General features: G+C 33.5%; 1 protein-coding gene across 4 annotated transcripts; it reads left to right on the top strand.

Annotated features, from left to right (window-relative positions):
* Positions 1–335: 335 nt before the first annotated feature.
* Positions 336–6,082, top strand: LOC143253243 (uncharacterized). 4 transcript variants are annotated; one of them, XM_076506780.1, is made up of 2 exons: positions 336–477; positions 968–6,082. In XM_076506780.1, the coding sequence occupies exon 2, from the start codon at positions 1,093–1,095 to the stop codon at positions 4,768–4,770; it is 3,678 nt and encodes a 1,225-aa protein (XP_076362895.1). In that variant the 5' UTR covers positions 336–477; positions 968–1,092; the 3' UTR covers positions 4,771–6,082. The 4 variants fall into 4 exon arrangements, with proteins under 4 accessions (XP_076362895.1, XP_076362898.1, XP_076362897.1 ...); XM_076506783.1 differs by having other exon boundaries at positions 461–601; XM_076506782.1 differs by lacking the exon at positions 336–477 and adding an exon at positions 482–504.
* The last annotated feature ends 15,741 nt before the right edge of the window (positions 6,083–21,823 follow it).

Genomic DNA, 21,823 nt, shown 5'->3' with positions numbered 1-21,823 from the left:
TAAGGGCAATAATAGAAATACTATACAATATTATTTTTATGTTTGGCCATCAAAAGGATGCAATCTCCAGAAAGGTTTCCAATTGACTATCTTATCTCCATAAATACAATGTCATATTTAACCAACAAGACACTAAATTCTAGTTGTCCTGAACACACTGAACATTTGGATATCAGCAAAGTACGGGTATTCTTACTACCCTAATATTGCGAGTCAAGCGTTCTAATGGGTAACACTTTAATGAGTTAAACGCCGAAGAACTTTTTTATGTATATAGATTATTTTGTTTACGTGAAAGAGAATTTTATATAAATATCGGCCCTCCATAACTGTCAAAAAATACAACTGCCATTGTAGTCGAGTTTATTATTATTGTTGCTGTACCTTTTACGGTACTTAGAATAATAATTTAAGAAATTGTTTGTATTTGTTGCCGTTTCTTTGCAGGAGAGGTCGTATTGGATTTGGCGGTAGTCAGTGTGTATTAGTTTACGTTTTTGTTATGTAAGCGTAACAAAAGTATTAATTTGAAGCGTGTAAAAAATGTGTAATTAAGAGAGTATGACTAATTAATGGTTAATTTAAGTGAAGGGAAACTTTGGTAAATAATAATATTTTGAGAATATTTATTTTTAACCGACAGGATATTGTTTCAAAGTTCATTTTCGGATCTCGTGTGTCTAATTCAGTAATTGTCTCTACCAACTTTTAAAGTGTAAACTTAAATTTAGAACTAACTACTGTTTAATGTTGAACAAGTAAAATATTTTGTTCGTTGTAAGTTTATTAATCAATATAATGTTGAAGCTCATTCTTGTGAATTAAAAGTAATATTAAAGCCTATTCTATGAGTTATTGTAAGTAATAGTACTGGGAGTATTAATATTGGTAGATAATTACGAGTATCATTTCTTTTGAATATCCTTTTCATTTACAACTTTAAGTACTGGTACTTTTTTCTTTTTAGCTCGAGATTCTAAGAAATCCTTTTTTATGAAACCATCTCAAGTTCTGGAGTTTTCTTAAGACAGTTTGACTTGAAGTTGATAACACTTTGCAATGCTCAGTTAAATCCTGTGAAAGTCGCATCATATGATGAAATTACACAGTCTACAGCCAAATGAGAAATTAGCACAAGGTGTGAAGAAAATTTTGGCTGTTAAAACAAGGTTAAAAACAAAATGTGAAGGAGACAGTAGAACAACCAATCCAGTTTGCACAAATATGTTTGAATATTGTGTTCTGATAGATGGCTGCAAAAATAAAAATCAGTGTGTTAAAAATAAAGAAGTTCTACTATTAGATTCAGCAGTTCAAAGTTCTTGTCAAGCTTGTGAAAAAGAATATTGTATTAGCAAGCCTAGTAGTAGCTTAGCTGAAAGTACTACCACTGTGGAAGCGAGGGGTAGTAAAATAAAAGATTTTAAACTTGCACCAATTTTTCTTAAAAAAAAAGATAACAGAACAGAAGAAAATCAAATACATGTAAATCAGCTTCATCATGGTCAGATTTGTACTGCTTCTCGTGAGAGTTCACCAAGAACTACACTTTATGACACCAAATGTACAAAAACCTTACCTGTTAAACTTGCTCCAATTTTCATGAAAAAAGTTGTAATTGACCGCGTGTTAGATGAAAGTTCAGTTGTAAAGCCTAAAGGTGAAACCAGTAATGTCTCCAAAAAAAGATGTTTAAGTTTGCCTATAGGATACAAAAATCTCAAGAGCAACAGGGTGAATAAACAAGATGATGAGCAGTTTGTGATATTTCCTCCAAAACCTAAGAGTAAATTACAGATTGCTACTAAAAATAGTAAACTGAAAAACAACTTTTCAAAATGCAGTTACAAAAGAAAACCAACTGCTCATGAAGATGAAATTACAGTGTTTGATAAACCTTTAGATGAAAATGCAGACAATGAGAAAGATACAAAATATAGAAAGAAAAAAAGGTTAATCTTGGCAGATGAAAAAGATCTAAGAAACATTGGAACTCCATGTGATGATGATGGAGAAGATGAAAAAGGGAGTGGTGGTTTAGCATGTAAAGGATCTCTTAGGTCTAGGACTAAAATGAAGAGTAATAAATTGAACTTAAGTTTTTCTATTAATACTAGTGAATTATCAGAAATGCCAAAAAAGATTCATAATGTTTGTGATGTAATAAGTATGCCTTTAAAAGAAACTAATGCTAATGACAAATTGATACACAGAGAAAAGAAGAAGGAATATCAAAAAAGAATAAACAAAGAAAATAAGTTGAGTAGTGGTGCTACGGAAAAACCTGGGTCGTGTAATATAGAGGATGATGATAAAGTTACCACAAATGATAATGAAAATAATTCCATTAATGGAGATATGTTTACTGAAAAATATAAGCCAACATCTTTTGAAATGTTTGTTGGTAATAAGAATGAAGTGGAAAAAATGAAGGTATGGTTGGCTGCTTGGAAAACAAAATGTTTAAATGATGCAAAATACAAAAGTAAGGATTCTAATATTAGTTGTAAAAGTGATTCTGATGAATTTTCAGATGATGATGATGATGACAACCTGCCCAATTGCACATTAATTACTGGTGCATCAGGCATAGGAAAAACAAGTTTTGTTTATGCAGTAGCAAGAGAGTTGGGATTCAGAGTTTTTGAATTAAATGCTTCTTCAAAGAGAACAGGAAAAGAAATTATGTCCCAACTTCAAGAAGCAACTCAGTCTCATCATATTGAAAGTTCATCATGTAAGAATGAAAAAAATTGTTTTTTTGGTGTTGATAAGACAAATTCACCAAAGTCTTTGTCAGAACAGAAAAATGAAGCAAGTGCTAAAGAACCAATTTCAATTTTATCAAAAGAAAAATCAATTGCATCTCTTTTCAGAACCGACTCTTCAATTGCAAAACATTCTGTACTGGATTCAAGAATTACTAAGGGATGTGCAAGTAAGAAAACATCAAGAAAAGCATTTAGTGATAAATTAGGAAGTAATACAACCAGAAAGATACACTTAGGCTCACAGAAAAAGAGGAACACATTGGAAGGATTTGGGTTTAATGGAAAAATTAAATACTCAAACACTTATACATACAGAGATTCAACAGTGAAAGATATATTAATAGAACCAGTTTTGAATGATACAGAAAAAGGATTAAGTATATCAAGTATGTCATTGATACTGTTTGATGATGTGGATGTTGTGTTTGAAAATGATGATGGATTTTGGAGTGCAGTGAACACATTTATTACTGCAGCTAAAAAGCCAGTAATTCTCACAGCTACTAGGAATATTGAAAGCATCAAAACAAATATCAATCATATGCATAAGGTTATTTCATTAAATCCACCTAATTTATATGAAGTTTCAGATCATCTGTTCAATGTTTGTGTGCAAGAAGGCATAAATGTCAAACCATCATATACAAGGGCTTTGGTTAAGTATATGAATTGTGATATTCGTAGATGTTTATTACAGCTTCAGTTTTTGGCTCCTAATAAAGTAGGAATGTCTAATTTATGTAAAACTCTGTTATCAGTGAACAATAAAGTATTTGTACAGGAATTAAATTTAAACCACAACATAATACTAAAAGAAATGGATACTTCTGAGAAATGTCCAGCAAATACAAATAACCATGGTGAATTATTGGAATCTAAAGTTAATGATTTACTAGAATGTGCAAGTAAGAGAGCATTAGTTTTACAGTCAGAAAAAGAAACTACTGTAGAAAATATGACAGAGAAGAAAAATGCATGTTTAGAAAGAACAACAGGATTTGAAGAGAATCTTGTGATTGGTAACAAAAGATCTTATTTCTTGCTAAGCCTACCTAATAATATGAACTTCAGGATGTATGAAACCCTGCTTTCTATCTTAAATCAAAGTACTTTATGGCAAGCTGGAAAGCTGATATATGAAAATCACATTTCTGGAAATAGAGTTATTTCTGACAATTTGTATGAACTTTTATCATTACCTATGGTATTTGAACCATCTCTGGAGAAAGTGAGTGAGTTTCAGAATTGTGTTGAAGAAATATCTCAGCAAATTAACCCATTGGACATTAGCTGGTTAAATGAAGAGGGACTGGGTCAAGAAAAGGAGTTTTTGGGGAATGGCTTGAGCAGCACAGTTGATGATTCTAAAATTGATTGTGAGGATACAGTTTTGAAGAATAGTACCTGGGTAATTACTCATAAGGTAAATGAACAAATTTCAAACCTACTGAAAGACCTGAGTACATGCGACATAATGTTGAGACAGGGAAGATTGAGAGGATTAGAATGTGCTGGCCCAGAAGAAAGGCGTCAGTCATGGATGTGTGGCTTGCCTTTATTAAGTGATAAAAGTTTCACCATGTGTGAAGAGATAAATGTTGATATTTTTTCATCATTTGAAGTACTGAGTTTTAGAAAAACATCACAACAGCTCAGGGAAGTTTTACAGAATGCTTCTGGAAATGTGGATTTGTCATACGTAACTTTGCACTGTAAAGAAAATATGCAATGTCAGACTCTTGAAAATCACCAGTTGTACCAAGAAAGTAAATTTTGTTTTGATGCAATAAGAAATGCTTTACCCTTAAGTCAGAGACTTAATCATTGTGCAGTTCATCTGGATTATCTGCCTTTTCTGAGATCCATCTCTATCTCAGAGACTTGCAGACAAGCGAAATGCCGTAAAAGATCAGGACGTTTTCTTCACTACTTTGATTCTATATCTTTGCGTTTTGACTCGGGAATCATTCACAAACTTCAACAGCCAATTTACTATTAAAACATTAAAAAGCAATTATGAAACTTGAACAAACTTTAGTATCATTAATGTTGATTAGGAAAAATGGTACTGAAATATTCAAATCAAGCAAAAAGAAAAGAAAACAGGATTAATGAACTACTAAAGTTATAAATTAGCTTAGAAGCACAAAAAAGTAAAAATTATAAAAATACTTTGAATTGCAACATAAAAACAACAACAAAAAGTGACAATTTGATTATACCAAAATGCTCTTAAGGTTGTCTGTAGAAGGAAGTTGACATCAAAGAAATTATCAAATTTGTTTTGAAGTTGCCATTTACTTCACATTTGTACAACATGGTTTATTGCTTTAATAATGAGCCATTATGTTTATGGTATTGTATTTGTTTCAGTTATAATTTATAATCAGATCATAAGTAATCTCTATAGTAAGATATTCTTTTTGAAAGAATTTGCTTTTTGCTGATCCTGGGAGCTTGTGGTTTATTAAGTCATAAGAGATGATATATTTGTCAAAACTTCTTTACTATGTTTCTCTTTATGTGTTACATGGACTTTTCAGAATTTTTATATCATGAAATCATGATTGTTTCATTTATGTATAAACTTTCTAAAGATTTAAGTTCAACTTTTCAACCTTTATAGATGTGTAGTTTTATCACGGTTACTCTGTAATAATGCGTTTAGTTTAAAATACAATAGAGAAGTCATAGTACATTTCCATAATCCAGCTAAGTATTCTATATATAGATGTATATTAAATTGTATTTTTCAAGGAATTAAGAATTAGAAACAAAAATCTAAATGATGAAGTCATAAATAGCTTGAAATTGTTTGAAATAGTTAACTAAGATATAATCTGTTATATATTAGTATAAATTTGATAAGTAAATAAATGTAACTGTTTATAGATTGTATGATGAAATTCATTTTTGAAGTTTAAAGTTTTTGAACATTTGTATGTATATCTAAAAATAGTTTTTTGAGCAAGCATGATTAATTAAAAATTGAGAGTACTTTATGTACATTTAAATTATGTGCACATTGTTGAAGGAAGAGGTACTTTAACATTAAATGATTAACTTCATTTTGCATATGGAAGTTTATAGATAAACCCATGATTTTACACAATAGAATTTGAAGGAAAGAATGTCAGTTTTATTATTATTTAATGCATCATTCTGTTTAAATTGTAATCAATTAAGATAAATAACAAGTGTTAAATTTTAATCATAAATACATTTTATGTACACTTGATAGCAGACACCATCATTCTTGATGTATGTTTAGTTGTGAAGATTGCAATAAAATGTTTGTTTTGAAATAAAAAGATGGGTAAATATATTGAATACTTTTTCTTAATTATGATAATTTTTACATAAAGGTGACAATGAGTGTCTTACCTTTCCTATTAAATAATTCTCTTTATGTCAAAAACCTTGACTTTTTTCTTTGTATGCATAGGAAAGCCATTGATTCCAAAGACATCAGCTGTTTTTTTTCTGATGAGTTTATGATCTGTGTTTGTAAAAGTATATTTTTAAAGCAGTATTTTCATATTTTGCCAATCCACAAGATGAGGAAGAATATAAACAATGTGTATTTCAAGATTACAATGATGAAAATGTATGTCAGCTTTTTGTATAGACAGTACTAAACAGTTTGTCTATTACTGAATGTGGAAGAAGACTAGTTTTGTAAAGTGCTTATGTATATATTTTGTAATAGTGTTACCAGGTTATTATTTTACTTAAATATTATCTTGCTATTCAGGCTATAGTTTTTATACAAAAATTTACAAGGTTAAAATTTCATCATTATAATTCTATTGCAGGATGTATTTGAAAAAGAAAAAAAAAAAGGAATGGTGTGGCAATGATCCTATAAAGTTTTTGATTGATCTTATGGAAATGCTAACTTAAAAAACAACAACACAGTTTCTGACATTTTATTTGACATTAGAATAATATTTGGCCTGGATCAGGTATTATTAATTTCAAAAGTTACATTGATAAATAGGAAATGTAGTCCTTATTTAAAATTGGGGTAACATAACTTGATAAAATACATAGATTAAAAATCCATATTCATTTTACTGTATTTTAGGGATGAATAAGTTATTTATATAAATAATTTCCTCAAGCTTTAGAAATTTAATTTTGCAAGAATAAAAGTATTGTTACAACAGTTTGAACTGTCTTTATCAAATGAAAGGGCTTTTTATAATATTACAAGTGGTTTCTCTTAAAGTTTTTCATGCCTTAAAATTGAGCAAAGTTCTGGGTATTAATAAGGTGATTTAAAATTTGTGTAGTTAAACCTAAAACCTTATTTAATTCATCCTCCAACTCTAGCTGTTATATTGGTTGAGGACAAATATATTGGAAAAATTTAACCTGATAGTATAAAATTTAAATTATTGAATTTAAATTTTGCAATTTAACTCAAAAAAAAAGAAAGAAGCTGCGCTTATATTTGCTGAATTTTATTAAATTACATCATATTTTACAGAGGCAAATATATATATCGTTCCAGCTAATTTCTTTCAAATATAAAACCTTTTAAACATTTGTGAATAATTACTTTAGAATGATAAATCTGAGTTTTAATATAATGCAAAAAGGATTAATGATTATTTATTGTAACAATCTCTTGCTATATGTTTAGTTCGTTTCATAAAGTAATTCAGTTTTGTATCAATTATGATGGTTAAATTAGTTAATAACTTCACTAAAAGTGTTTTCTTCCAGCTTGATATTTTAATCAAATAGTGAGCTCTAAATCTGCTCCTCATTAACAAATTTGTTTGTGTTCTATATATGTAAAAATGGCTGGTAGGGATTGAGGAAACTTTTATGTAAAGGAGCAAACAACATTTCGATTTTCTGTCATCGTCAGGTTCATAAAGAAAAAAAGGGTTACTGACCACATGTTTGAAGGCAGTTGTGTAACTGAGTGTAGGAATGTAGAGGGCATGCTGAGATGTATATATTAAAAGATGTTCCTTTGTATTGGTTTATTTTGGGCATGAGTTGTATAAGTAAGGCTTTTTAATTTTGTGTTTGTTTAAGGTTGTGTCTTTATTTAGTATTTGGGTGTTTTCTATGGTTATGTTGTGTTTATTTGATTTGTAGTGTTCGAAAACATGTGAAGGTGACTTTTTGTGTTCTTTGAATCTGATTTCCATTTTTCTATTTGTTTCTCCAATATAGAAGTCAGAGCAGTTATCGGATTGTATTTTATAAATGATGTTGGTGTGGTGTTTTGTCAGTGTAGTTTTTACATAGTATAGACCTTAGTTTTGTGCCTGGTTTTTGAATAAATTTGGTATTAACTGGAATGTCATTTTGTTATAGTTTTTGCCAAATGTTGGTTATTTTGCTGCTGATGTTGGGAATATATGGTTTTGTGATTTTTTAATTCATGGGATATATTTACTTTTGTTAGTTGATTTTGCTTTTTGTCTAGGTATAATGTTTTCTACGGTTTGTGGAGGAAACTTATTGATGTTGATGAAGTATTGTTTTATTTTGTCTAATTCATCGTTAATTTTATCTGGTGAGCATTGTTTTATGGCTGTGTTTATTTGGTTTCTTAGTATGTTGAGTTTTTGTTTTGTTTCATATGCTGAGTCCCAAGGAATGTATAGTCCAGTATGGGTGAGTTTTCGGTGGATTTCTGTTTTAAGTTGTGTATCGGTTCTTATAATTTTGAGGTTAAGAAATGAGATTTGATTGCTTTCTTCTTCTTCACATGTGAAGTTAATGTTGGGATGTATAGCATTCATGTGATTGAAAAAATTAAGTGTGTGTTCTGTAGATGTGAATCCCATAATCATGTCATCTACATATCTGTACCAGTATAGTGGTGGATGTAATGCAGTGTTAATTGCTTGTGTTTCAACTTGTGTCATAAAAATATTGGCTAGAACTGGTGATACTGGGTTGTTCATGCGTAGGCCATTTGTTTGTATATAGTTGTGGTTGTTGAACATGAAGTTTATCTTCTTCATGGTGAATTTTTGAGAGTTGCCAATTGGTTGCTGAGAATGTCTATTGATGGGTTAGGGTCTCGGATATAGAGTTCTAAGGCTATTTTGCAGGCTTCAGCGGTTGGGACTTCTGTAAAGAGGGATATAAGATCAAACCTTTGTGACCCTGACGATGACTGAAGAAGGTCGAAATGTTGTTTGCTCCTCTACATAAAAGGTTTCTCAATCCCTACCAGCTGTTTATACATGTATATTTTACTCTACAAGTGGGTTTTTTCATCATCACGGATTATTTGTATTCTGTCATGAGAATAACTAAATTAATGATTATTTAGTTGCTTTCAAGCCTTTTAGTATATATTAAACAAGTAGATAACATTTTTATGTAATCTTTTAAACAAATTCTGTGTTTGGTTACATGTATTCAACTAAAGAAAAATAAAATATTTTACTACCTTTTTGGACTTAATTATTAAGGATTTTGGAATAATTTTTCTATTCATTTTATCATAAACCTACTTTATTAAATATTATTTTTGTTACAGTAGTATTGTATTTTCCATTTTGTAAAATGACTAACTGCTTTTTGCTTTATCATTTAGAGATATGTAGAAATGTTTGTTTTCTTCATGAATAGTATTATAAGTAACTATCTGAAAAAGTACTGAGGTTTTTGTTCATTCATTTATGTAGTTAAATAATTTACATGAACTGCTTTAGGATTTCAATCTGTTTTTAGCAATTGTCATTTGGTTCTTTTTTAAATAAATTAGTCTAAAGCAATATATTTGGTTCAATGATAGAATTCTTCCACTTATATGTTTATCCATGTGTGTTTTACTGTTTAGATTTTTTGTTGGCATTGAGGCTTCATTGGATCAATACTTTGCTTCTTTTCTACATATTTCAAAATATTATCTCAAGCTCAGCTTGAAGAATTCATCTTGTATCTGTCTGCACTTCATTAAATATTGAGGTTAACCAGTTAGTTGCAGTTTTAAACAATTGTGCATTGTATTTTAAATCCACACTTTTCCTTCAACTGTTCAAATTTTAAAAGTGAATTAATAAGTATGAATTGGTCAACTATTACTTAAAACCATTTATTAAACTGTGGAGGGGCTTCCCAAAATGCCATCAATTATTATAAATTATAATAATGTAAATACCAAGGTACATTTCAGAAAGGTGTGCCAAACTGTGATTGTGATAGTTTTGTTATAATAATGTAACTACTACATTACATTAAATTAGACACTTCTAAATAGCCTAATGACAATTTCAAAATTCATTCTAGAATTGTTTAGAAATATTTTGTCAGTTAACATGTAAGGTTATTATCTAATCATAAGTATAACATTAATTGGATTGTAAGTCACAATTTTAAGTGTATGCCACAATCATCAGTACAGTTTTGGATGGCTGATACACAATGCAAAATGATCTAACAGAGGACACAACACCGGCTAAATGCTTCATAGTTTTGACCGATACACAATACACTTATACATGCATGCTATGTTTTACTATTCAATAAAAGATAAATGAAATTAATGGGTAAATACCTGTGAAACCTTTGGTTTATCAAGTAAAATCCCCGATGATCTGTTGTAACTTGAAATCAACGTGGTTGTCTAATCTTCATCAAAGCTCAAGATAGAATGGCATAACACAGGGAGCGGCAATACAGCGCATATGTTTCAGTGCATTCAGTACGTTGCTATGGGACACGACACATACTTTCGTCTTAATGAAGATTTTGAGTTCTACAGATCTGTCTCTTTGATGTTAATTGTTAAGCAACAATGACGATTGTGTTATCCATGTTTTATGAATATATGTAGGTAACAATATTAGGGGGCTGAGGTGGGCTTGGCTCATTTGGAGGGTTCAAGCCCCCTGGCACTGCCACTGATTTGTAAGCTATAATTAAATATAGAAGCCCCTTCTTAAATTATAAAAATTTATGATTAAAGCAGTGTTCATATTCTAAGGTATGGAAAGGTTAGCTATGATGTCTACCAGCCACAGTTTTTCTACCTTTCTGGCCATCTTTATCCTTAAATTTAACTATAAAAACTTAATTTGTGACTCAACTGAATCCCAATCTTATCTCTGGACAATACACCATATACCTTTAACAGAACCACATATATACAATAAATAAGCAGAATAATAAAATATTCAATATAATACCAGACATATCTGACATAATGTGTTTTTGTTAGCATTATAAAATATACAGTTGCATCAAAGTAATGCAATTTAAAATATCCTTTCTGTCAAAAGCAAATACTTAAACAAGAAAATAGCAAACTGTAGTAAATAAATTAAGTTCATAGTAAGAAAGAAGGCATGAAATGATAAGCAATAATGTTCTCAAATATTAAAAACAAAAAAATCCAGTTTTAAAGTATAAAAAAACCAAAGTTATTATAAGAAAATCAAATATAGAGTATGATGTGCAGTGTACCAAGCATTTTATATTGATATAAAAATTTTCAAGAAAGCTTTCATTTATTCTGAGTCTATGCAGTTTTCAGATTACATATGGCCCAAAAAACTTAAGTTGACTCATTCAAATTGCCTTTGTTATTCATTAGCAGTAATACTTATTTTGTTGTAATGTTTCACATTGTAGAAAAATATTTACATCTCTGTCTTTTACTGGTAGAGCAAATGATATGTATAGGTTACAATCTCTTCTATGTCAATGTGGATAGCACTGTTAAGATGTATATGAGATATATATTGACACTTGATCATTTGATAAAGTTTTCACTCTATATGTCTTGGCATCAGCATGATAAGTTTATCACAGTTTGAGATGCAGTGGTGTTGTTAACTCGTTATTCAGCTCAGGTTAAGTTTCAGATATAGAAATATTTTCTTTTGCTTTTGTGTCCATTCAGCTGTCACCGAGTCTATTATTTTGAATATGTACGTTTTTCTTTCTTAAAGACAGATCCTTCCTTCAGGCCCCTCGGTGTGGATTGCTGTACGTGGTGGGGGTTCTCCCAGGGAAAGTTCTGTTCTTTCAGGTTACCTCCTTTGGGATCTAAACATCCACCCACGTGTTTGCTGTGTGTGGCGACCCGTGAATGGGAGGAGAGGATCCTGATGGTTGAGGGGACCAACCCTAACACACCACTTTGGCCTTGAAATCCTGTAGACGGGCATCTTTTGGGTGGCCCCCCTTGGGTCAGTCGGCTGGTCCACTTGGGCTAGAGTCAACCAAGTACCAGTGTTGGAAGTTCTCAACGGGTGTTGTGGACATTGAGTCTGATGTTGGTGTTTGGGTATAGTGCTCACGAAACTCTGGCATTGCTGTAGTGTCCTTGCTTGACGTTGTAGTGGGTCCCCTCATAGGGCTTCATGGTGAATGGGGTCAGTGGGCACCGAAATTTTCTTTTATTCCTATGGATCCTCCTAATAAAAATTTAAATAAAATAGTGAAAAAACAGTCAACAGGTAAATGTCCACATCTTGAAGACTGATCAGCAATCTTCAACGCCTGTACCACCAGTTGTACCTCATTTTCTCATCCTACATTTTCTTTCAGAAAAACCTTTAGGGCAAATATCCCCCCTTTTTTATTCAGAAAGGACTGGAGGGACTTGCTGGCTCTGCAAAGTCAGTAAAGAAGCTTCGATCTGGAGACATATTTGTTGAAACATCCACATCCCAACACAGTGAACTCCTCATGTTACCTTGAATTCTTCACGAGGAGTTATTGTTGAGAGGGATTTGAAGAACGTTCCCGAGTCAGAGATTCTTGCTGGTTTCTCCACTCAAGGAGTTTCTGCAGTGAGGTGCATCTCCAATCCCAAAAATGAAGTTACACTGCTGACAAATATCTTTGTTTTGACATTTACATCACCACGTACACCTGCCACCATCAAGGCAGGTTATCTAAATTGCAGAGTACGACCATACATTCCAAACCCTCTTCAATGTTTCCAATGTCAGGTTTGTCATTCAAAGACGTCATGCCATGGTTCCCTGACACGTGCTCATTGTGGTGGCAAGGACCATGATGCCTGTGAGTGTGACATGGACCTACATTGTGTCAACTGCAATGGTTCTCACCCTTCCTACTTTCCTTCTCGCCCTAAATGGTTGGAGAAAAAGAGCTGCAGCGTTTGAAAATGACTCATAACATTAGTTATCCTGAAGCTTGGAAATTGCCGTCCACCACTTCATCTCAGACATATGCTGCTGCACTTCGTTCCCCAACTACAGTGGAAGTGCAGACAGATCTCTTTGTGCCTCCAAGAGAATCATTCTCAAAACAAATGAAAAGCCTTTTGACCTCCATGGTTAAAAAAGTTGATGAATCAACTTCTACACCCATCTCTGTTCCTCCCATACATTTTAACAAACTCCAAGATCCACATCCTTTGGTTCCAAATACAGGCATTTTTTCAGATACATCTTTTTCTCCCACCCCAAGATGCAAAACAATTATTCGTTCGCATCCTCAGTCACTGGAATCCCCTTCCAACAAACAAAGACCTGCCCAATCGACTCGGGGCAGGATCCATGGAGGTCGATAGACCATCCCCTAATAAGGACAGTAAGGAAAAAAGATGTGATCGTAAACAGAAGGGTTCTCCAGCCACTTTGCCTACCCGTCATTAAAAATAGCCACCTTGATACAATAGAACTGGTGGAAGCTGGATCAGGCAGACTGATCCACTTTCACTGCTCTTGCAGAACTTGATCCTGCCATTGTCTGTCAGCCATCAATAGACGACTGTGTGGCAGCAGTAACTGACTGTATTATACAAGCAGCTGCTCAGTGTATTCCTAAAACCTTGACACGTTTTCCACTATATTCTTGTCCGTGGTGGATTCCTGCCTGCCACATGGCACGGAAGGCTCAAAAACGGACCTGGGATACTTTCCGTAGATATCCCACATTTTGAAACTGCATTGCTTTCCAGTGGATCCATGCACATGCTAGATGGGTAAGACGTCAAAGCCTGAAGGAATTTTGGATTAAGTTTACAACTAGCATATCTTCTACCACCAGTTCCAAGGTCATGTGGGACAGGGTTTGAAAGGTCAGTGGGCACTACAATTCTGTCCCCCCTCTTGATCTTACTTTCTGATGGCCAAGAGGTAACTGATGTCCGGAGCATCGCCGATACTCCAGGTGAAACCTTTTGCCGGGTTTCTAGCACTTCTGCTTGTTCCTCCACCTTCTTGGCCATCAAGACTCGTGCAGAGTGTTCACCTCTTTCCTTTCGAACTGACTGTCTCTTTGACTATAATCGTCCATTTACACTGTTGGAACTGAAAATGGCCCTTCATTTGTCTGGCAGTACATCTGTTGGACCAGATGATGTACACTATGACATGCTGTGCCATCTATCTCCTGCTTCTCTTGATATTCTTCTAATTGTTTTTTAACTGTATCTGGCAGGAGAAGTTTTTCCTAATGCCTGGTGCCAGGCTATGATCTTACTTTCTCTAAACCTGGAAAAGATCCCAAGATTCCTTCAAACTACTGTCAAATTGGTTTGATGAGCTGTCTCTGTAAGACCTTAGAGAGGATGGTTAATGCTTGTCTTGTCTGGTTCCTCAAATCAAACAACCTCCTCTTCCCCATCCAATGTGGGTTCCAACGACAGCACTTCACCATGGACCACCTAATTCGACTTGAAGCGCCAATCGGAGAAGCTTTTCTCAAACGACAACATCTTGTATCAGTATTCTTTGGCATTTTGCTAGACCTCCATATATATGGGTTACGTGGCCATTTACCCATGTTTATTAAAAAATTTTTAATAGACAGGAGATTCCAAGTTCATGTGGGTTCGACACTTTCCAGTTCTTTTCTACAGGAACTTGGGATCCGACAGGGCTGTGTTTTGAGTGTCACACTTTTCAGTATAAAAATTAATACCATCACTGAACATCCCTCTCACCGTTGTAAAAAGGCTCTATGTTGACGACTTTCACATCTCGTGTAGTCATCGAACGTGAGATATATTGAGTGGTAACTACAAACTGCCCTCAATCGTGTACTGAAGTGGACCACGGAGAACGACTTTAATTTCTCTCTCTCTAAAACCATTTGCATGCACTTTTGCCACCAATGGGGTATTCACTTTGATCTTGAGCTCCGTATTGGTGAAGTTTCGCTGCCTGTGGTCCCTGAGACCAAATTCTTGGGGTTTATCTTTGACCATCAGCTGACGTTTATACCACACTTAAATCAGCTATGGGTCAAATGCACAAGAGCACTGAAAATCCTCCATGTCCTCTCTACCACTAGTTGGTGAGCAAATCGATGTTCTATGTTTAAGATATATCGTGCTCTTATTTGATCGAAACTTGACTATGGATCAATGGTCTATGACTCTGTCAGACCCTCGGCCTTAAAGATGCTGGACCCCATTCATCATCAAGGACTTCGACTGGGGCTTTCTGCACCTTCCCAGTTCAAAGCTTATACGTAGAACCTCATGAACCTTCTTTGCACCTTTGCTGTTTGGAACTGTCTTTATTATATTCTTTGAAACTTTGTTCCTTACCAAAGCATCCTGTCTGGGGTTGTGTTTTCCTTCCTCGTTGGGCCATACTTTTTCAGAACAGACGATCTGCCATTACTCCATTTGGCCTTCTCGTCCAGGTGCAATTGGATGAATTGGGTCTGTCCTTGGATAACATTGCAGAATCCACTGGTCAGCCCATCCTACCGTGGCTTATTACAGTCCCCCAAATGTGACCTTTCTTTAAGTCATCTGAGAAAAGCAGGAAGTACCCAATTGGAAGTACTGTCTTTTATTTACTGAACATCTTTCAAACAATCTTTCCATTCCAATTTATACATATGGTTCCTAATCAGGTAACTATGTAGGTTTTGCCATGGTTTGTTGCGGTTCGGTGGTTGCGTGCAGAATCCTCTCTACAGCTTCTGTGTTCACTGCTGAAATGTATGCCATTTCACTTGCCTTGGATCATATTGAAGCTAAGCAGTACTTCAACTGCACTATTTATACTGGCTCTACTGGCCCTGGAATCACTTCACGTTGGGTCACACCCTGTTCTCGCTGATATTCAAAATCGACTGGCCCATTTCTCATTAACATCAACTTTTATCCAGTTTTTCTGTATTCCAGGCCACGTTGGTATTTGCGGGAATGAGCTTGTAGACACGGCAGCTAAATCTATCTGCTCTGGCACTATCACCACTGTGCGTATTTCATATATGTACTATGGTCCTATATTCATGGCTCGGCTCTGTGCCAACTGGCAGTCGACTTGGAGTGAGCAATGTGAAAACAAGCTTTTCCAAATAAAATCCTATATTGGACTTTCGCCATCTTGCTTCTGTAAGGATTGGAAGGAGGAAGTTGTTCTGACTAGACTATGCATTGGTCACAGTTTTTAACTCATTGTTTTCTTTTATGTGGAACTGATGCACCAATGTGTAGTTTGTGTAACACTCAGATCATTGTAAGCCACATTTTACTTTCTTGCCATCGTTACAACTCTCAACAACGGCACTATTTTAAACATGTTCTGTCCCAAGGTTTGCCCATAACATTAGACAGTGTTATTGGTGTCGGTAACACTGTCCACCTTCATAAAGTTTTTAGTTTTTTAATGTCATTTAAGTGTTTTATATTTCGTCATTAAACCTTTTTTTATTATGGTTCTCTTTTAAGAGTCACAATCTCTCTAGTTCGATTTGAAATTAAAAAATGGCCGTGACATTAAATAACTCGACACCAGGACTGGAAAGGCCAACTTCAGGTGACTAACGCTGCTGTTTGAACTACCCGTCAGTTGTCCTGGCAAGTTATTATTAAATCCTGATGCATGTCTTTTAACACTTTTATTACTTTACCCTTTGATAATGGCTGTAATGAACATAACCTGGAACCAGGACTGGAAAGGCCAACTTCAGATGACGGACAGTGGTTCTTGTACTTACCTGTTAGTCTTCCTGGTGGGTTATGATAATTACCATTATGCTACAGAAAGCCCTTTATAACTTCTCTTTCTGTAGTTTCTCTCTTAACATTGTAGACTGGATGTCAACATTGGTTTTATGCCATTTATGTTTTTAATTGTTGTTTTGTTTTACCTTCATTTCCCTTTATGAACTTTACTACATTTACTTTACTTTTACCTTTTTACCGGATGCTTGGCAAGTTATTATTACAATTTTGCTACATGTCTTTTAAAACTTTTATTACTTTACATTTTAATAATGGCCGTAATGACACATAACCTGGAACCAGGACTGGAAAGGCCAACTTTAGGTGGCTTATGGTGGTTCTTGTACTTACCTGTTAGTCTCCCTGGCAGGTTATGATAATTACCATTATGCTACGGAAAGTTTTTTACAACTTCTTTTACTCTGGTTTCTCTCTTAACATTGTGTACTAGATGTCACCATTGGTTTTATGCTATTTATGTTTTTTAAATGCTGTTTTATTTTACCTTCTTTTCCTTTTATGAATTTTACTACATTTACTTTTACCTGATGTTTGGCACAGATAGCCTAGCTGCTTTGTGCCATAAAACACTAAATCAACCAACCAACCTTCCTTTAGGAGATATCTGGTGGTGTATCAATACACATGTCTATGCTATAGGCATTGGGTCAATGAAATGATCTCCAACTACCATAGTTAAGGAGTATGTGCAAAGCAACTATGGAATTTAAAACCATTTGTTGTAAGACTGTAACGAGAAGCCTAAAACTGAACACTTTGAAATAATAAGACTCGGTGACAGAAGAACAGCCATTAAGAAAGAAGGAACCACTCCTAATTTGAAATTTAAAACCAAACTGAACAATCAGCTGACAAGATTACCACATTTTCAAATTTTAAATTTTTGTTGCTTGAGATGAGCGAAGAATGAAAACTGTAGAACGAGCAAATGGATAGCATTAGTTGCTATAGGTAAATTTGATGTCTCTTAATAATTAACAACTAGAATGAAACAGACTACACTGCATCTAAAGTGAATTAGGTGATAGGAAGAAAATGTAGTGATAAATTCACAAGTTTATTGATAGGAGCCCATAAAGTGAGTATGTACACTATTTGTCTTTTGATGTGGATAAAAATTTTTTACTTGCATAACATGTTGTATCCAATCTATTTATTTCCTTGCTTGAAATTGGTAAATACAGACACACTTTGTAATTATTTTGCTAATCCTACTGTTTTAAACCAGATCCACTTAATACTGAAGAAATCAGTCAAACGTAGCTCAGGGGCATCAGAAATTACACCAACACAATAAAAGAAGTAATTTTAAACTTTAATAAGATAATGGATCAATATGACCAGATACAATACAGCTAAAATAAGGGAAGAGCATGGCCCATTGGTTAAGGTCCCAGCCACTATAAGTGTCACAGTATTGTATAAAAAATGCCCCACACTTTTGGGCATTGGGTACAATATACAGATTATGGTGAAACCCCACTGTTCTTTCAGTTGTAATTGAGAAGAAACTCTTTATTGGTGCTGTCGATCTAGTTGCCTTTCCTCTAGCAGCATGAAAATAGAGATGGCTATTGCAGTTAGCCCTTGAGAAGCTTTCTGTGAACTTCTCTGAAGGAAAGAAATATTAACAAAGAATAAACCTAAAAATTACAAAAATCAAAACCCAAGAAAATATGTTACAGATATAAATAAGAAATTGAAATACACAATACATTCAGTGAAAAAGAGAAACTTTAAATTAAACTGAAAATATCTTAACATTAAATTATATTTCGAGATAAAATAAACCAACACTTCCTAAAATCAATCACAATTAAACTCAAAGATACTCAATATAAAATTTAAATAAAACACTAAGTAACTTGTATTCGTGCTTATTTTTGTCTATATCCCATTTAACTCTTTTGGTTTTACTGTTAAATTATTTTGGGATAATTCCACATTTAATTAGATAAAACTCAATGAAAAAATATACAATAATTCTCTCCCTCTTTGTTTTCAGTAAATTGTTTTACTTAAGATTTTTCTTTGATCTTGTGTTATTTACATTGCAGGGTATTTTTAATTCTAATATTATTTTACCTTATGAACTGTGAGAGAACCAATTAAGGTTTATTCATTCTCTTGCTATTTCCATGCATCCATCTACTGTAACTTTTGCTGTTGTGTTGTGGTTGTACTTTGATTATATTTCTGTCAATAAAGATTGTTGTTTTACACATTTTGTATGCAGTCTCTTTCTAGCAAATGAGCTCTGTTATAGCTCAGAAAGTAATTAACACATATTCTGTAGCATAATGTTAAATGTTAGTTGTATCTACTGTTAAATGGGTGTTATATATTGATCTATTGGCAATGTACATTCTGGGAAATACCACTTAGTAGTAGGAAGGATAAATTTTGATGTTTATGATTATTACTGTTGAGGACATTTGTGCTTTTCTTAATAGATTTATATTAAGATTTTTAGGCATTCCAGTAAGTGCAGCAAGTTGTCAATTTCATGGAAATAACATTTTCTACAAGATAAAGAGTGTACAAAGTAGAGGAAAAGATGGGCACCAAGGAAGGGTGAATAGGATTAGAGAAAGTCTTATTCTGGGTCTCAGAATTATTCTAACGTTATAAAGGGTTTTAATGGCCATCACCTGAGCTCTGAGATCAGGACACAGAACAAATGCCATTTGGAATATCCAGAAGTGTCAAGGAAATTCCTCACCCAAGGTTGAACTTTGGTATTAGTGGAGCTCTTACGAATGAGGATCATTAGGATTGTACATGCCTAAGATGTTTGAGACAAAGTGGGGTGGTCTCTAATTGACTTTTTAGGTATCTGCCAGCCAGAAATTCTGAACATCATCTCTGGTTAATGCCATCCACAGTAAAGAGGAGTTGAAAAGGGAAGTATCATTAGTGGATGTGTTACAGTAACATAAGTTGTTTCATCAGCAGGGGAAATGGTAATTTCTTGTGGAAGAAATATGTTTTAATCAATGGAATAGTGAGGAATCTCTCCATGAAGAGAGATAAATCATCATCAAACTGATGTGGTAACATAGCCACCACATTTGATGCTAAACACTTCCAGAGGAAGTTGAAATTCAGTCACAGAATTGGCAGAAGCTAGGTGACATTTGTAGGTAATAGCCATAAATTACAGCTATATTGTCATCAGATTAGACAGTAAACACTGATGGGAATAGATAACCTTTTGAGCAGCAGGGTCTTTCTTCATGATGGAGGGCAAACTACTGGAAATTCATCAGCCTCTTCAGTGCTGTTTGATATGTCCAATGTTTAAACTTTCATTCAGCATAAAATTTATCATGGCTCAAACAATATTTAGTAATTCTTTTCAGGTTGTACAATATTTCCTTTCTGCAGCATTAATTGTCTTAATATAAAAGATGATAGCATGTTATTTTCCATGTCTTGTGACAATGCTCTCCAACTGTAAAATCACTGGACTATATGTATCTTTTATGAATGGAATTTCAAGAGTTTGGTATGCTCATATATATGATTAGTAATTAGTTCTATTCATTGAATGTTTGTTTCCAATAAGTAGTCCAGTAAATTTAAGTTAAATTAAGTTTCCTTGTTATCAACCACTATACCCAAGTGTACTAAACAATTTTCCTTACTGAAATTAAACCCAAGTTAATTTCACACTAACTCAAGTGAAAATATTGCTCAACTTCCCAATACAAAAATTCGAAGTTTAATAAAAAATATATAAATTAAATGTCACATGGGTTTCAATATATCAAAACATCACACTGTCTTCAATCATTTAATCCTATTAAAATTCTGCCTAATTCTAAATATATTTTAAAGGAGCAAACTTTTCTTTATATATAAAAACAAAATGCAATGGTAAAGACAGGCTTGCACTTGAAATGCACTTCACATCCTAGATTTGTGTTTACTTGGAGCTGGGTTCTATGACATGACTGTCCTGACCCTTATTGAACTCTTCAACAGGAAATATAGTTTCTATATGATAAAATCGCATGTTATCTTCACTAGAAAAAAGCTAGTTGCTAGTTGTTAAACCCATGTGTTCTCACAAAACAGAGTAGTTAAAGTGTTACTTAAGTGAGTTTCTGTGTACAAACTAATAATTCTGAAACAATTCACATTTAATTAATGGGATAGCAGACACATAGTATCATCTTATAGTACACTATTAAGCACATGTATGAGCGTTTTATTTTTTCAGTGGTATAATTGCCTTACTGTTGCCATTAGAAGTTCAACATGTGAAACTGGTAGATAGTATAGAGGGCATCTTCCCTCCTTGGAGGGTGTGCCAAAGATAGCAGGGGGTTTGCCAAGCTTGGTTCTCTGAGAGGTTAAAGAATTTCAATCAGTGATATTACAAATATAATGCCAACCATTTTAGCACTTGTGAAGAATTTTCAAACAGAGGATTCTCAGTAAAACTGTAGTATTCATGGAATAGGTATATTTAATTTCTACATTATGGTTTATATTCAATAAATATTTACTTCTGCCTCCAAAGGTGGATGGAGATTATGTTTCCTACATGTGTGTTTGTTTGTGTGTTTGTCAGCAAGATCTCTCAAAAATGCTTAATGATTTTTGATAAAAGTAGGTATATATTTGTACCATGATCCTAACTAGAAGTGATTAGGATATGGAGAGTCAAGGTCACAAAAATACAAAAAAATCTTGCATATTAATATAGGGATTACATTTTTAAACAATTCTTGCTATATAACTTGGTAAAAATAATCAGAATTTCACGCAATTTGGTGGAAATATGTAAAAGATTTGTTCCACACTGTCCAACCAACAATATATGATCAATGCTGCATGGCCTATATGCACTTTAGTAAGTGTCTCTGTAGTTATACATGTATTTGTGTGTGTATAAACATTCATATGTAGATATATATGAATTCTCCTATATGTATGAATTATATATATAATGCAAGTGAAGTGGGCACAAAATTTTTCATAGCATGCATAAGGAGAGCTTTGACCAGAAAGGATAGGAACTAGTAAGGTAAAGCATAGGGGTTTCCTATTCACATATTATGAAACTGTTCAAAGCAAGTATAATATTGATATTTTC

Source organism: Tachypleus tridentatus, chromosome 6, assembly GCF_004210375.1.
Source record: "Tachypleus tridentatus isolate NWPU-2018 chromosome 6, ASM421037v1, whole genome shotgun sequence".
Taxonomy (NCBI): Eukaryota; Metazoa; Arthropoda; class Merostomata; order Xiphosura; family Limulidae; genus Tachypleus; species Tachypleus tridentatus.
The sequence above is the reverse complement of the archived record's forward strand: the minus strand, read 5'-3'. Positions and strand labels throughout refer to the sequence as shown.